Source organism: Onychostoma macrolepis, chromosome 07 (genome assembly GCF_012432095.1).
Source record: "Onychostoma macrolepis isolate SWU-2019 chromosome 07, ASM1243209v1, whole genome shotgun sequence".
NCBI classification, from domain to species: Eukaryota; Metazoa; Chordata; class Actinopteri; order Cypriniformes; family Cyprinidae; genus Onychostoma; species Onychostoma macrolepis.
The window spans coordinates 15,466,767-15,484,598 of record NC_081161.1 but is presented as its reverse complement, the minus strand read 5'-3'; the positions used below and the strand labels follow the sequence as shown (position 1 = coordinate 15,484,598).

At 36.9% G+C, this 17,832-nt stretch overlaps 1 protein-coding gene across 3 annotated transcripts in view; it reads left to right on the top strand.

Moving 5' to 3' along the window:
• Positions 1 to 17,832, top strand: part of pcxb (pyruvate carboxylase b) — a 176,032-nt gene that overhangs the window by 86,166 nt on the left and 72,034 nt on the right. For all 3 annotated transcript variants that reach the window (XM_058781442.1, XM_058781443.1, XM_058781444.1), the window contains exon 10: positions 1,941 to 2,123. In XM_058781442.1, coding sequence (XP_058637425.1) covers positions 1,941 to 2,123 — 183 coding nt within the window. The remainder of the gene's footprint in view (positions 1 to 1,940; positions 2,124 to 17,832) is intronic.

Sequence of the window (17,832 nt, the reverse complement as noted above, 5' to 3'; positions counted from 1 at the left end):
TAAGTCTTGTTGATCAGTAAGGCAAGGCACAGCCAAAGTCAAACACACCTAATAGATACAGTAACCAATGTGTCATATACTGGAAGAGTGTTTTAATGTGTGGGAAAACAAATCCCACTTAAAACCAGGCCTGCTTGTTTATGACAGTTACCTGGAAATGAAAGAAGAGAAATTTCCAAATGTTTTGGGTATTTTTAAAAATAAAACATTACTTTATAGACTGCTAATATTACAGACATTTGTGCTTTATTTGAAGCATAAAAGTTATTTATTTTGTCATCAACTAATTATTTTTTTACCTAGCTTATTTATTTTTGTTTACTTTTTTTTACCAACCAATTAAAATGTGTGTGTGTGTTAGTTAGATCGATCAGATCGATCCATGGCAAACAGACAATATATCCATGCTGTTTAAAGCATTTGAGACGTTGTGTTTTCCTCAGTGCATGACTGACATGTCACAGGTATATTTTTCATCTGTAAATGTTAGAAAGTCATGCAAACATAACTATTTTACTGTCAGGAGTGGGCGAGGCACACGAGAGCAACGAGGCTGCTGCGCGGCACCCATGCGTGCTAAACAGACAGAGTGCAATCGAATAGTAGGAGCGCAATAATTCTGAGTAAAATATACATTTTGCTAAAATGTTTGTTGTTGGACAGTGAATGTGTCTTTTGTGGAATTTTAAACCTACATATAAGTGTATTTTTTATGATAGCAGTAACTGTAAAGGGACTATTGTAATGGGTAAATCAGCCTACAGTACTAATTACTAAGCCCAAATGAGTTAATGTGTTTCTTATAGCAGTTAAAATAGTCATTTTCTTTATTATTTATTTTCATTTTTAATTCGGTGATTTTAACTTTTAATTGAGTTATTTTAATGTTTTAAAGAGCAAGTTTAGATTGTAATGTTCTAATGTTCTGCTCTCTGTTCTGCAAACTATAAAAGGTACAGCTGTCATAAAACCAGGTTATCATAGACCAGATTAGTTTCCCAGTATAAATTGCCACAGTGACTAAGCTTGATCTAGGCCTATGTTAAATTTGCTTTATGGATCCAAATCATTTGACAATGAGTCAGAGTAACTGAAATAAGCCTGGCTTATCTGGTTAACTTGTTTTATGAAACAGGCCTTGAGGCATATACTGATTCATTTGTATCTTTAATGTATCGTATCGTTGGCTATGCATCGAGATGCGTATCGTATCGGCCTCAATCATGAGATGCACATCTCTAATATATATACAGTATATATATATATATATATATATATATATATATATATATGACAGTAAAGGCTTCTATTTGAAATAAATGCTGTTCTTTTAAATGTTCTACTCATCAAAGAATCCTGAATTCCACAAAATTATTATATGTTTTCAACTTTACTAATAACAAATGTTTCTTTAGAACCAAAACAGCATTTCACAATGATTTCTGAAGAATCATGTGACACTGAGGACTGGAGTAATGCCTGCTGAAAATTCAGCTTTGCCATCACAGGAATTAATTACATTTTGAAATTTCTTAATTAGAAAACAGTTTTTTATTTGTATGATATTTCACAGTACTGCTGTTTTTACAGCCTTGCAGCCTTGGTGCACAAAAAGACATTCAAAAACACTTAAAAACCTACCGACATCAAACTTTTGAATGGTAGCATATGACGCATTGCTAATAATTGTATCTATTAAATAGATTGAATCTGATCATCATGATGTTGATCATCAAAATATTACATAAGCTAAAATAATGTATCTTATTGATAATATAGCACTAGAAGACAAACCACAGCACCTTGTAAAACCTAAAATATTCCCTGTACCCTGTGTGTCAGCACTGTAACTGTATTGTTATACTTACACACATCCTCATTCTAGCAGTATTTCTCCTGATTTAAACCTTTATCTCTATTTCTCTCCCATTATTCAACAGGTGTTTCGCAGTGGAGAGGGTATGGGCATTCGTCTGGATAGTGCATCTGCGTTTCAGGGGGCCATCATCTCCCCTCACTATGACTCACTGCTGGTTAAAGTCATAGCCAGTGGCAAAGACCACCCCACCGCGGCAACCAAAATGCACAGAGCGCTCACCGAGTTCAGAGTTCGTGGTGTTAAGGTAGGTGTAAAACCGATCCTTTAGGAATTGGCTGCTTTAATGGCACCCCAGAGCGTCACATGCAAGGTTGGTTGGTTATCAACTGTTTTAATGCTGTAAAAACATCCATTCAAAGGTAACAATGCTGACGTATAGCTTTCTCCAGGAACCTCCTTGGTCATATTTAAGGCCATACATTGAAATGTTGGAAGGGAGTTTCCACGCAGATGTTTTATCTCATGTATGTTGTGTTGAATTTAGTGATTTATGTTTACCTGTGTCAACTGAGAACACATTTAGGCTTTGAGGCTCCCTGACTTCTAAAAATTTCTACTTCTTTTGTATCAGACAAGCCCTTTGACAGTGTCGCTGTTTCAAAAATCCACAGAAGCCCAAGGGATGAGAGGTTCCTAAGACATAAAGGCACCTTTTTATAGAGATCTGAGACTGTCGCAACCAGCAGTAGACAAGTGCATACAGATATTACAGAGAGAAGGGACTTTTTTGAAAGACTGTTGACTAATAAACAGGCCTGAAGGACAGAAAATAAGGTACATTGGCAAAAGGCTTGTATGTCCAAGCCGAAAGCAAAAATACTGCATAATGTTACACAACCACAGTCAGTCAGAGCATATTTGATGTGTAGTATGCAGCCATGTGGAACAAGAGTTGGGTGTCTTTAAGTTGCTGTCAGTATGTTGATATTATTTAAAACAAGGGCTTGGTGACTCAGAACATTTATTAGTCAATGTTGTTGTTATTGCAGTCATGCCAGTTTCTCACATGCCCCAAAGCATTTTGCATAATAGCCTAATCTCTCAGTTGGCTGTCATATTTCAGGGTTATGAATCTCTTGAAATGATCAAGATTAGCCCAATAATGACTACTGTCATTCAGGCTTTTTTGGATGTTTGTACAACTGTACTCAATCAGTTTGTATTTGTGTTTGTATTTTTTATGTGACTGACCAAAATGGCCATATTTCAGATCCCCGTAAGTCTCTTGTGTCAAAAAAAAAATTGTACACTAGTCATACCATACTGGCAGAGCAGAGCTAGTTTCATCAGCCGATCAGACACCGTCCAATTAGCCAGAATGAATTATTCTGCCTGCAATATTTCACCAGTGGAATCTCTCCTGACACTCGTTATCTTTATAGACGAGATGTCTGAACACCAGATCACACCGACCTGAAAACTGTTGGAGCAAATGTAGTGTGTGTGCATGAAGTGGGGAGTAAATGTACATAAGGAGGAGAAGAGAAAGGAGTGGGGGGTGCACGAGGTGGCAGAACAGGCAAAAGAGCAACACAGTGGGAGAGATGGTAACTGTAAATGACGTGTGAGTTGGTAGTGCCCATAGCAACTGTCACCAACAAGCATGTCTTTCTAAGAAGAGGCACTGGTTGCAGTGTTTTTCGCATTTGGGAGAGAAAGAGAAAGACCTGTCGATGCCAAAGCTGAAAACCACCTCCGCGCAATGCAGCGAGCCCAGAGCTTTTACGGTCACTGCACACTGCTCAAAACAAAAATGATTCGTTTTTAAGTTGAAATATATACATACTGTAGGTTATCCCATTAGTCGTTAAGCATTCTGAATGAGTGACAATAGCGTGCAAATGTATTCAAATTTATTTGATGTTAGTTTTTGATATCTGAGGAGCAGTGTACTCTTTTGAATATTTATAGAACATATAATATAATGCTTTGATAAAAATGGATTAATCATTTAATATGCATTTACATAGAATTTTGTATTCCAAATAAAATGATTAACAATTCATAATTATGCAATAAAATTAGTTTATAGTTTATAATCATAGTTTGTAAATTTTATTTTTTTATTATTATTTTTTTTTACCTACAAATATGAGCACAGAGACCAGTTTGATTTTAAAGGAGTTGTTATAAAGTCAATTGATACACATTTATGCCTAATGTATTTGGAAACATTTTAGGAACACTCACTGTTAATGCAATTTATGTCTAATAAAGCTAGGTTTAAAGCACCTAACTAATGGCAATTTTAGTATTTTCTATGACTTAATCTTAAGTAAGGACTATAGTAAGTTATAGTTAACAGGTTGTTAATTATTGGATAAAAAGCATTATTTAACTCATTACATATAAGCTAAACAATAATAATTTGTTAATTGCAGTGACAATGAATGAAGAACTCACTATTAGTATATTTCCTATTAATGTAATAACAATGTAAAAATTACAATTGTATACAAATTACTAGTTTGCACATTATAAGTGCCGTAAAATTATTGGTGTTACTGAAAAAAATGTGTCAGTGGTGTGTGTGTGTGAATTTTATGTCACTAACTGTGGACGCATGTTTCCAACAAAGAGTAAAAAAGGTAACTGTTTAAAATAAAACATTAAGTATGAGATATGAAGGGACAATTGCAAGATGTGAAGTTGCAATTAAGAGATATAAAGTCATAAATTCAAGAGAGTTAATAAAATGGATAGTTAATAAAATTATTTATTTGTATATATATATATATATATATATATATATATATATATATATAAACATAGTCCTGAGACATTTCTCAAAATATATTTTATATTCCACAAATAAAAGAAAAAGCCTTGAGTAAACAATGAAATGAAATTTTAATTTATGGATGAACTAAATTAAAATTTAGTTAAATGTAAAGTTAACTAAAGATACAATAATAAAAAAAATAAAATAGAGATACAATAAAAGATACAATAAAAAAAAGGTATCAATCACTAGAAATGAACTCACAGTCTTCCATAATTAGCAGCATCATATGGATGTGCAAAAAAAAAAAGCACACCATTCCTTAACCCAACATTCACAGTGTTCGCTCTTTTCAGAAATCAGCCTATGAATGGCTTCTTTATAGTTGTTTCTGCAAATTACACTGGGATATAGGAGAAAGTGTTTTAACACTAAAACTTCCCCTTGAAAGTATGCAAATATTACATGATAAATCATCACATTCACTTTGAGAATGTGCCACATCTAATGTGATCTGATCCACTATGCCTTTAGGGTTTTCTGTACAAATGAAAGTTGCTGAAGTCTTCTTTAGATGTACCCACAAAAGTGCAAATTTGAAAAAGATGTGTCTCTTCTCTGGGAGAGGATATATGGAGAGCATGAAGACGGCAGCATTTGAAAGACTGAGGAAAAGAGAGGGATGTGCTGAAGTAGCAGTCTAATATACTTGAAAAGGTTTCTGTGCTGAGAGCTTGTCTGTCTGTGGCTTTTCTTGCTTTGAGCCATTTCTTACTTGGTTTTGATGTGACTTGTTTGTTTGCCGGCGTATTTTCAGAGATGATGCTATGGTTGAAAAATGATTGCAAGGACAACGAGATGAGTGCAGGAGAGAAAGAGGAATAACATGATAAGGGAAAGAGAGGGGAAGCTTTTGGTGAAGTGTATCTTTGAAGAAAGACCATTCAGGAAGCATTAAATCAAAGCCAGATGGTCTTCTGATGTGCCTTACAGCTCAGTCTCAATCTGTCTTTACGTTTTCTTGCTTCTTCTATTCTTCCTAGCATGTTTTCCATCTTTGCATCCGATCATCTCTTTCAACCATTATCTGCCTTTCACTGCTATCTGGAGACACTTTATGAACAGGCAACAGAAATCAGTGAACTTTGGAGATAGAGTAAGATCAGACTGCAGTGTATAACAATAACACAGGCTCATGGAAAGTTAGGCAGCCTTATCTGTGCTTGAAGTGCTTATCTGTGCTGAGAAAATGAACTGGAGAATAACACTCGCATAAAATAGATCAGTAGGATCACTTGAGCTTAAAGGGTTAGTTTCCCCAGAAATGAAAATTCTGTCATTATTTCCCAGAGTGTGTGAGCCGAGCAGAGCAACAGCAGTTCCCCCTCCCGCTTAAAGTGTTCTGTAATCACTCCATTTCAGCTCCACTCCAGGTTTTCCACTTATCGTTCATATTTTATGCTCATGATGGAGCAGTATCAGAGTGATCGTGGAGCGATTGAGAACACCAACATGCCGAATCTGCTACAGGCTAAACCGTGCCCACTCTGGAGCACTCACGTGTTCTGTCATTTACTCACCCTCATGTTGTTCCAGATCATTGCGACAATGTGACTCCATGGAGAAAGTTTGAAGAATGTTCATGCTGCACTTTTCTAATACAATGAAAGCATAAAGTGGCCATGGGCTGTCAAGCTCTAAAAATTACAGTGCTGTTATGCAATGGATAACTGCGTTAACACTAGAACTGCCATGACGGTCAAAATGACCGTTTTGAAATGTATATGTACAATAACTTTGTTGAATAAAAAAATACAATCTTGCTGGTTTGTTACTTTTCCTAAAAGTGTTTCTATTTTTACTTACAATAGATTTTATATAAATTACATAAAAGGCAAAAAAAATATGAGCATTTCTACCTATTAAAGCCATAACGGTCATATTGACCGCTTTAAATCTCATGTGATTCTATTGTTCTTTCCAGCGGTTTATTGTCTCTGTCAGCGTCTCCAGTACTATTAGCATATGCTCATTTGATTATAAATACAAATTCTTGGACTACAAATTATTATTGCCTTTTAAAAATGGCAGCATCGCAGTTGACACAAGGTCCCAACCAAAAGCACAATCAACCCCGCAACTGACACCAAACGGAGACAGTGCCAGGTGCGGAGAATCTGCAAACAAAATAAAGCGCGCGACACCTGTTGCAAATGCCACAAACCCGTGTGTGGAAATTGTGCGAGAAGAACAGAAGTAACTTGTGTTGACTGTGAATCTTAAATAGCCGAGCATGATATAGATATATTTATTTAATATAAAATTTGTAGCGTAATTGTTTTATGGTTCCAAACTTCGTTCGTGACTCTTTTTAACTTTAGAGCTGCTTGTTTCCAGCTTATGTTCTGTGTTATAATGTATCATAAATGTTGTAAAAAAAAAATCATAATCAAATAGATCATTTTAAATGTTATTTTGTTGTTCTGAGTTATGTAAAATAAATACAGAGAAATACTGAATATGCAATAATTACATTTTACTATGAAATGATGCGAATATTTCTAAATTTATAATTATCATTTTTAACTAAATAAAAAGTCTACATGTTGGTGTTATTTGTTTTTTTTTAAAGATATCCTAACACAGTTAATACATTAATCTCTCATTTGGGCAATTTATTTAGAGATTATAGAGTTTATAATATAGCGGTCAAAATGACCGCTCACGGCTGTTCTAGTAGTTTTGGAATTCTGGCGCTTCTAGTGTTAAATAGAGAGTTTCTTAAAATGTCGCATTCACTAAGCACATGCTAATTTATTAACCGCTCACGTGTGTCATGCTCTATGAAGAACAGTAAGTAGAACATATCGCCAGATGCGAGTATAGAAAAGCAGCATGCAGTGCAATGCAAAGAGACTTTTTAGCATTTTTCTTACATTATTTCTGAACATATATACTGTATGTTTAAGACAAGTTTGTACGATATGTGCTTTCATATTTGAAGAATCTTTTTTGCAAAGATATTTAACAAGTGGATTTGTTTCTTTAATGATTAATAAAGAAAATATTGCTTGAATCATGTTGTGGTTACATTTTTAAATTGACTACTTAAATGTAAAAAGAAAAGAAAAAATAAATCTTGAAACGGTCAAATCGTTCATTCATTCACTAGTGAAAAACATATTCTATCATAAAAATATAAGTTAGTCTTAAATTAAACAATCATTACTTGGAAATCTCTCTTTGCCTCATCTTCATTTCCATCAGTCTTTGTAGGATTTGACTTGATCTTCAGCTGATGCTTCATGCATTTAATTGGCTTACGTGCTGCATTCATTTAATTGGCTCTTAGGTAAAGTTGGTGCATGTTCAGTTGTTTGTGTGTAGTTTGAGTATTGCGGTTTGTTGTGTATGGAAGACTTTGAGATTAATCATTAATGAGAATTGTTGCAGTGATGGAAAGATCAGACAGAAAGATCATTAAGGAATACATGTATCATTCATATCAAAAGAGCCGAGATCTCAGCAGAGAAAGAGAGCAGGGAGAAAAGTGGGAGGAAGAAGGAAATTGAGAGATGAGAGTAGGAGGGACAGGCACAATAAGATGGAAAAAGCCTTTGGAGAGGAATAGAGAGGGAGATATTCGTTTTAGGGAAGATACAGTAACATTGAGAGTATGAGTAATGGTCTTACACTCCAAACAGCTGTTTCTTAAAGAATCACATCAGAAGTATACAGCCCGAATCTCACACATAATGCACGCTCACACAGATCAGAGTTAGAGCTGAAGTGTGTCATTTTTCTTCTATTCCAGCTTAATATGCAGAGACAACTGTAAGTAAGCCATTTATAGGCTGATTCCTCTGAGAAAAAGTGTAAACACTGTGGCTCTGTGACTCTGTTAAAGCAATAGCACACAGTACTTGTTTGGTGACAGTAGTTGTACAGAAATGACAGACAAACATCCACCTCAAGGGGTTTTTTCACCCAAAAATAAAAAATATGTCATTATTTACCCACCCTTATGCCATTCTGAATTTGTTTGACTTTCTTCTGCTGAACTCACACTCAGCAGAAGAATTTTGGTAACAGTTTTAGTGACCTTTGACTTCCATTGTAAGCCGTTGTTAGAACAAGACACTGGGTCGCTTTGGGGAACGCCGTCAGCGTGACCCGTGTCTGAAGCATACATACAAAAACCACAACATGCCACAACTTACCTGTTAGGGGCCGGGTAGAGCTCGAAGGCTTGGAATCAGAAGAAGAGATTCCTTTAAGGGGATACGGCCAAGCGCCTAGGATAGTAACTAGGTCTTGGCCTGTCACCCAGGGCCTACCACTTGCTCTGCATGAGCTCGCTGAGGGAACTGTCTCAACAGACCCTTGGTAGTAACACCCTGTTCAAGTATCATTGGAATACATAGGTAGAGACAAATGCTCGACCTACAGCGTGCTTGTAGATAACTCTGAAGTGTAAGTGTACTGCAAGTTTAAACATTAATTCAGCGTATCAGGAGGGCAGAGGAAGGGGACTAGGACCCTGTTGTTTCTGGTTCAAGGAGCTCTGGGAAGTGAAGAACTCAGTCCTCAATGTAAGGGGGGAACTCAGAACCCTCAGAAGGGGGTAGCGTGCTCATAGGTGACCCTTCTGGACCCAACTCTCAAATCGGAGAGGGACTTGGATGCTCAGCTTTGGCATGACGTGCTCGTAGGTGACCCTCTGACTGAGGGGAGCAGTACTAAGCCCATACAGAGAAAAGAACAACTCAGCAGGGAGGCAGAGAGAGGCCTTACAATCTGAGGTTGCTTCTAAATAGAGCTCCAAGGCATAGAGGACCCAGTAGGGGGGACACCTCAGGCGCCTGGCTGAGGGCAATGCTCAAGCCATTGCTAGGCTCAGCCCACTCGGACAACTCATCAAGGAGACAGCAAGTGGCCAGTTGTCTGATGATGCTGTCACGGAGCTCAATACACTCAACAGAAGTGAGTGGTCAATGCCCCAGGGGCAGGTTTCTAACTTCCGAGTAGAGAGGAGGAAGACCTGATCTGCCCAGGTGTGGCGAGCTCATAACAGACCCTCCCATGGGTAGGGCGTCTCAGTCGGTGCAGCCTCTCAAAGCAACTTGTACTCACCCACCATGGTTCCCGTGCATGAGCTCAGTTCCGGAGGCGAAGTCCGAAGAAGCCTCGGGTCCGGTAAGGTAGTTTCTAAGAGACATAGAACCTGACCAAAAACATCATAGGTCCAACATGAGAGACTGAAATTTGAGCGCAGGAGGTTCCCACCTAACCTCGGTCAGGTGGAGTTGATGGTGGTTACAGGGGAATTAGAGAGGGGAAGATGAGAGCAGATGTAAGGCCCCCCGAGGGAGGGGAGTAGATGTTCAGGTCTTACTCTGGTCCGGAAGAGAGCGTTGAAAACGCCTCGTCTTTATCACCTCCCTTAGGTCTTGCCTACCTCCCTTTGACTCGTGCTTCCTTCCTTCCTCCTCGAAGGAAGGAAGTCGCGACACTAGCCTCTGCACCCGTCTTAAAATCTTAATTTGACCCATTAATCAGCAATTAAAAAATTGCTAAAGGTAATGTTCGCATTTCAGAAGTGAGTATGTGTGTTTGTTTACCTAGTTACATGCTTATGAGCTGAACACCTTCCAGTAAAGCGCTCTGTCACACACATGCACACACATGAGCTGAACACCTTCCAGTAAAGCGCTCTGTCACACACATGCACACACATATGTACATGTTGAAGAGGGAGGAGTAAACGGAGCTTTGAAGCTTAATGGGGATTTTGCGGTTGGGAATTGCTGTGACCGCCTTTGAAAGCAGCAACAAAAAGTCAAGATTGAGAGAGAGAGGACTGAGTGGGTAGATGGATAAGGATGAGTGGAAATCCAAAAAGAGGGATAAAAAAATGTTTTTTTGTAGGTTTGAGCTTTTATGCTGTGATCTGAGGGGTTTCGCTGTACTGGGATGGATGAGTGTATCAGGGGGAATCTGGACAGCGGTGGCGTTTCAAGCATCCAACATCAAAGAGTGTCGGCAACTATTCCTGCGACACTTGACACACAAACTCATACTCAAGCCAAAGTGCTAAGCATATGGATAGGGCCTTGACTCATCGGCTCACTGCATGTTATTTTGTGTATTGCACAATGATCTACCAAAAAAGAATATATATAAAGAAACATGAAATATTTAAGCGGTCCACTGAAGCGCTGCTGGTGGTGGAAAATATTGTATTTATTTATATTTTTGTATTATTATTCACATTTTTTCTTCTCTGAAAGTGTCTCGGATACACCAGACTTGGGTAGGATGTTCTCATAGCTAATCAAAATTATCTTTTTCATCTGAATCCTTGAGTTCTCCTGAATCTGTTGGCTATGTGGTTTGCCATTTTTGCCATCCTGATAGGCCTTTTGTCCAATTTATGCAAATATTATCTCATGACAAAAAGTTAGCAAAAGAATTTTGATTTTGTCTTCTGACAGCATATGATTGAAATAGCTTTCAAATCTTGTGATCGTGTACATTCATATTGGTGACTGTATGTTTTAATTCAATGGAAACATTCTTCCAGATTTATGTCTAGTAGACACTCCGGATATATATGCCAAATATAAAAAATTGAATCAGGTTAGAAGTTAACTTTGCTCTTAATCCTGAGTGTGTCTGAATCTAGAGGTCTTGTCCATGTTTGGAATTTAATGTTTGCCTGCTTTATGTTTCATGAGAAGCACTTGCCCTCTGATACTTTCATGTACAGGTGTCAAACTCAAAGGCACACACATTTAGACTTAGTCCAGTGGCTTATTTGATATTTCTTTTAAAAAAAATACCACCAAAATATTCTTAGGACACACATTGTGGTGCTGCCAAAAATATGCAGGTACCAGGCTTTCTTTTTAAACCCTGAACCAAAAGCAGGCTTGTTTTCAGCCAAAGGTCTCAGGACAGTAGGAAGGTAGTAGTAGGAAGAAAGAAAAACAATGGAGAGGGATCCAAAGGTGAGGGCAAGAAAGAGAAATAGCAGTTTTAATGATCTTCCTTTTATATCTACACCTCAATTATACTCTCTACTGCAACCGGAGACACAGACAAGGTGTAAGAGATCATTACACTGCTCGGCCTTAAAGGTCGACCTCTCACAAAAAAACACACAAAACCCCTTGTAATCTCCTCTCATCCTCCAAGGCTTCTGCTTCCTGTGGCTTTAGAAAGAAGAAGAGGGAGCCCACATAGAATTCATAATGAATATATTAGCTGATAAAAAAAAACATCATGGACTTACACCAAAAAAATGGAAATGTACACAAAAGATGGCAAGATAAAGTATAACTGTGGACATGCACATTACTCCATGCTCAGTAATTACAGAAAATTAATAATAAATTCTAGTGTGGATAGAAAGGCCCTCCAGTATAAACTATCTGAGCCGTTTTTTTTTCCTAAAACAAGACTTCCTGCGAAACTCATATTTGAGAGTGGCAGAACTCCCTTGACTATGTGCAGAGGCGCAGCAACACACTTCTGTAGAAATGGAGCATAATTGATCATTTCATATTCAGCATCACCTCATAAAAGAGAGATATGGTGAAGCTAGCCACACATCTACAGATGTGAAGAATGAACCAAGCATGGTTCTTACTGCCGCTGCAGACACAGACAAGATTTAGAGGGTGAATGGTCATACTCTGTATGAGCTCCCTTTTCTGTCCTTGAGGAAAATTCTCTCAGTACATTTAAAACAGACTAAAATCACTGTCAAGTAATGCGACTTTAGTTATGTATTTATACAGAAGTCTTTCTATAAATTTTGAAATGTTAGTATTTACTTTCCGTTTTTCCACATTCCATCATTTAGAGCATTTCATATGGAAAATACAAAATTATAGATTGGTATTTTTATTTTATTTTTTAATTGAAAGAAAACTCTTTTGTTCCCCAAGGCTCTATTTATTTTATCAAAAATATAGTAAAAACAGTAATATTGTGAAATATTATTACAATATTAAATAACTGCTTTTATAAAGTAATGTATTCCTGTGATTGCAAAGCTTTTTCAGGATTTTTATTTTTATTTTTTGTTATTATTAATTCAAAGTTTAACAGAAAGAACAGATCTGAAATGGAATTGCTTGTAACTATTCTCGATAGAAAATAAATCAACTCAATTCAAAATAAATAGTTTTTATTGTTTTCTTTATTTTCAGTGTACATCTTCTAGCCAGAGACAGATGATAACAATAGATGATGACGAAGTCATTCTGTCACAACATCTGTAATGTACCTTTGTAACTAATTCATTCCGTGCCTTCCCAGATGCATGGGAAGGGCTTTGGAAAAGCAATGAGCGATTTTGTTTAGCATGCACACTTACATTTGTACATGATTCCAGATTCACAGGCAGCCCACACATCTGTCTTGTGTTGTGCTGTTCAGTGGGCATGAACATGTAGGAGAGGTTACTATGAGGTTACGCTGAAATGTTAATTGAGAAGAACAGAGATTCTAAATTTGTATCTTCAATGATTGTTGGTGCTTCTGTTTTGCTATGGCTGATTAAGTTGATTGCGTTTGATGTCACACTTGTTAATTGTCAAGGCAACAATTATTGATTGAAATGGAAATGGGACTCTCTTTCCCCCATTGTTTTGTCTTTCCTTCACATTCTTCTTTAACATTTTTATCCGAGAATTTACATAGTTCCATTTATTCCCAATTATTTGTCCTTCTACTCATTCTCTAACTGCTTTCCCTGCCTCATCTAAGTCTTTGTGATTAGCAGTCTTATTTGTATCCGGTCACTGCTATCGTCTAAATGATGTATTTACGCTGGACGCATGTCCTTGTTTTATTCATTTCCATTTATTTATTTATTTAGCTTTATGTGGCTGCTAAGTGCCTCTCTGTCGAACCCTATGTTATTTGCTGTTAACAAATTACGACAGGCCACCCAGAATACTGAAAGCCAGCATAAACAAACCATTAGCTGACAATATGTACAATGTGTGGACTTGTAGTTAAGCAGAGGGTTTTGATTAAAGCACCCTGTTCAGGTTTTTTTTTTTTTTCCACTACTATGGCCAAAAGCTTAAGGCAAAAGGGCTGCTGGCATTTGAGTCTGTAACAAAGAAAAAATCTATATAAATGAGGAAGGATATTTCCTTACAAAGTGCATAAAAGCTCTTAATCTGGACATAAAAAAAAATAAAGTTAGCTGTTGTTAAGATTTAGAACATTGCTGACAAATTTTCAGAGATGGCTTGAGAGGGAGTTGGAGAAATATGAGGGAATTTTTTTTTTCTTTTTTTTTTTTTTTTTTACATTATTTTATCATAGCGCTGTAAGACATCTTGCTAGGCTCAAGAGAACCTAAAAAGAACATTACACATACGCGTGCTGGAAACGCTAACATCTTTGCCTCTAGTTAGCACTTGGCATTCACAGTGTGAAGCTGGTCTGTGGTATGTATGTCTTGTGTTAGCACTGGCTGTTATCTCCAGTGTGGGCTTTGCACTGCAGGGGAGATGAAAAGTGCAAGCCATGCACCGCTGAAAGAGATCAAGACAAAGAGAGAAGCTGGGTGTGAGCGAAGAGAATAGAAAGTAGGTAGCTGAAGCTCTCAGCAGGGTTGGTCAGTGGTTCAGGAAACTAAAACGATAAAGTTGTGAAGAGTGAACATTCTCTGTTCCTTTGCTGGTGCATTGTAAAGAAAAACAAATGCAGGAACTGAAATAGCGTGATTAATTTCTGCGCATATGCCAAGCTGGGTCAGAAAATAGTAACCCAGGCTCATTGGAAAAACGTGCCTGTGGCGACATTTCTACAAAATGATGTTTACGTTGCATCTTGCACATTTCGATACTCTTTCAATGTGAAAAGTCCAGTGTGTGCCACTAAAAACGCATTCAGTATTGTCCAAAACAGATGAAACTGATTCTAGCAATGTTGTATTAAATTTATTGTGTGTGTCATGGCCGTTTGGAAATTAAATGGCCGGTGAATGGCGTGCAAGGATCGATAATCAATAAACTGCAACTATAATCATAATTTGTGTTAAAAGAAATAAAAGATGTTGGTTTATGTATATGTACATTTTTCGAGTTTTGCAAAAAATGTAGGCACTTTTTCTTAAAGCTTAAAAATATGATATATGAAAGCTATATGGGATAGTTCACACAAAAATGAAAATTATGTCATTAATTACTCTCCCTCATGTCATTCCAAACCGTAAGACCTTTGTTCATCTTCGGAACACAACTTAAGATATTTTTGATGAAATCTGAGAATTTTATTTTGGGGCTGATCTATTCTATTTAATAGGCCAACAAAACCAAAATCCTTTTTGTTGAGCAGAGTAAATAAAATGTTCTAGAAGAATAGAAACAAATAGCTTTAGTCTTCTGAGGTTATCTGGGCTTTTTGATAGGGTTAACCTTCATCATGTTCAAATTCATGTTCTACCTTTTAATGCTGCCCTCAGAATGATCTACAGATTTGTTTTCTTTTCGAGCTGTGGCAAGTCCTTATAAATCACTGCAAACAAATCTCTGTCATTCTGACAGTCAACAACTCCAATTGGCTTCCAAAGCCAGGTGGCATTACTTGTTACCATGCCAACAAGTTGTTCTGGACTAATTCATTAGCTTGTGCGACTGGCAAATTGCCAGATAAGGTCCGCTAGTATATTTGAAGTTAGCAGGAACACATACAACTGATTTTAGCGAATATTGCAGAACATTATGCGTACCAATTAGGTAATCAAACTTAACTGCATTTAGCCTTGAAGTCTAGTCAACTGAGAGGTTTTAATTACCCTAGAATTCATTTAACAATATCATGACTGTTGTACTGCAAATGACCAAATTTAATTATGCCTCTAGCAAATCCAGTGCTTTGCTGAAGACGAGAGACGTTCATGTAATGAGATGAAGTTGTAAATACTGTTTGACTGTTTGAGTGGTCATCCTCTTCCTCACAAATTAAGGACAGTGTTTTGTGCGACAATAATTGTGAATTATACTAAATATGGAAGAAAATGGTGGGTGGGTGAAATCTTTGAAATTCTTCAAACAGAAGAAAATCTTTCCAACATATATCTATATGCCCCAATAGGTTTTTCTTGTAACATAATCTGTTGAATTAGTGTTAATATTAGGGATGGCAACGTTAACGCGCTAACGCATTAACGCATGCGATTAATAAAAAAATTTTAACGCGTACATTTTTTTTTAACGCAGATTAATCATTTGATAAGGTTTAACCCCAACTTCTTCCCGTCATCGCAGCGCGGAAGGTTATCTATCATTGTGTGATGAGGGTACAGCGAACCAGTGTTGCCAGTAACGGCACAAGTGGTTTATTTTGAAAATACAGTCGTGGGAAAAATTACAGAGCTGTGGGTTGCGGTTTTTTGGGCTACTTTTTTAATGTACTGCGGCTGCCCAAAGTGTATATAGACAAATAAAAATAAAAATAGATCCTTTTACTAATGTGTATTATACTTGGAATGTATCCCTGGCGATTTAAGAACGGAGAGGCGGTTGTAACATCACAAACAACGTGAGTTTCAGCAGAGCAGCAGAAATAAACATGACAACAGCCACTATAGATTATATAAGATAATAAACACACGATTACGATAGATATGGACTGTATGTGATTTTCTTGAGATGAATGTGCACATCTGAAATGCTAATTTGTGCAGCGATATAAAAGGCTATAAATAGCATATTTTAACAACAGTAAACGACCTAATTCCACATGTGATCGTAAAAGGAAGTTATTACAAACACTCGATGGTGGTTTGAAGTGAGTTCTGAGTAAAAGTGTACTATTAATCTCATAAATTGTCTTATGTAGCATGATGCTAATATTAGCTCTAATGCAGCTGCAGAACAGGTCCAATTCTTCTTCATAATGCATTTTGTCATAATACTTCACGTAAGGTCGCAAGAAATGTTTTGTTGTATTTATTTAGAAATACTTTTGATAATAGTTGGGTAAATGTATACTGGGATTGAAGCGATGTGGCTTGGTAAACGTTTTATTGCCAGTATAAGGGCTGATAATGGCTGAATAAAAACAAAAGAATAATGATAAAAGAATAATAAGGATTATGTCTCATACCTGGCGGAAGGGTGAAAGGTTCTGTTTCCTTAAACTAGTTTGTCATACATTTCTTTTTCAACACATTTACAAGTAAATCCTAGTATTTTAAATTTGCTATTAATCATGATTAATCACAGTCCATGACTGTGATTAACGCGATTAAATTTTTTAATCGATTGACAGCACTAGTTAATCTATATCATTTCCACTGATTTCTTCACTCAAACATTAAGATGGCATCTTTTACTTACCATTATGACATTTTAAACCCATAATTTCTATCTTCTGTGAAACATAAAAGGAGATCTAGCTGCTTTTTGCTGTTTTTGTCCTTCCTGATTAAATTATATCTGCCTATTTTGTCCTAGGTAGTATAATTCATAAAGTGTTGCAACCTAGAATATCTGCACACTGGCAAAAGGTACCCGCTAAGTGCTTGACAGACTGACAACCCTGGCTGGTAAGGTTATGTTTAGGAATAAGGATAAGATTTGGCTTCCGTGTTTTGATTCACTCAGACATGTGATATTATTCCCTGCATTGTTCATATGATAATAAAAGGTTGCAGAGGTCTAAAGGAATCATCTGAAATGAGGTGAGAATGTCACCTGAGTGACTTTTTGGTGGTGCAAGGCTATAAATCGCTACAGTTATGTTTCCCTTATGAGACTGCCCTGGATGACAAGTTCATTCTTGGCCATTCTGTTGCCAGCCTATTAGAGATGAACCAGTTTATGTGTTTGATTTGGCTGAGTGCAGAAACATTGTAAGAATAAACTGTGTATGTGTGTAAACATCAATCAAACTGGTTTTAATTAGTCAAATTGGGCCAGAATTTGCTGCAGGCATGTAAAGTAGAGCTGGATGTCCTTTATTTTAGGCTACATCTCATACACGCACACACTCTGGGACTGGGTGAGAAATAGCACATTTTCTCATCTCTTTTTGGCCCATCTCTTTCAGGCACATACACGGTCATGGTCACAATAAGCACTGAGCCAACTTTAATCTTCTCAAATGATATAGACCACTGGGATCCGATTATGTAACACAGATCACTAAGGTTACGGCCATTCACTCTATAAAAGTCTGGTGTTGTTGTTGTTTTTTAAAT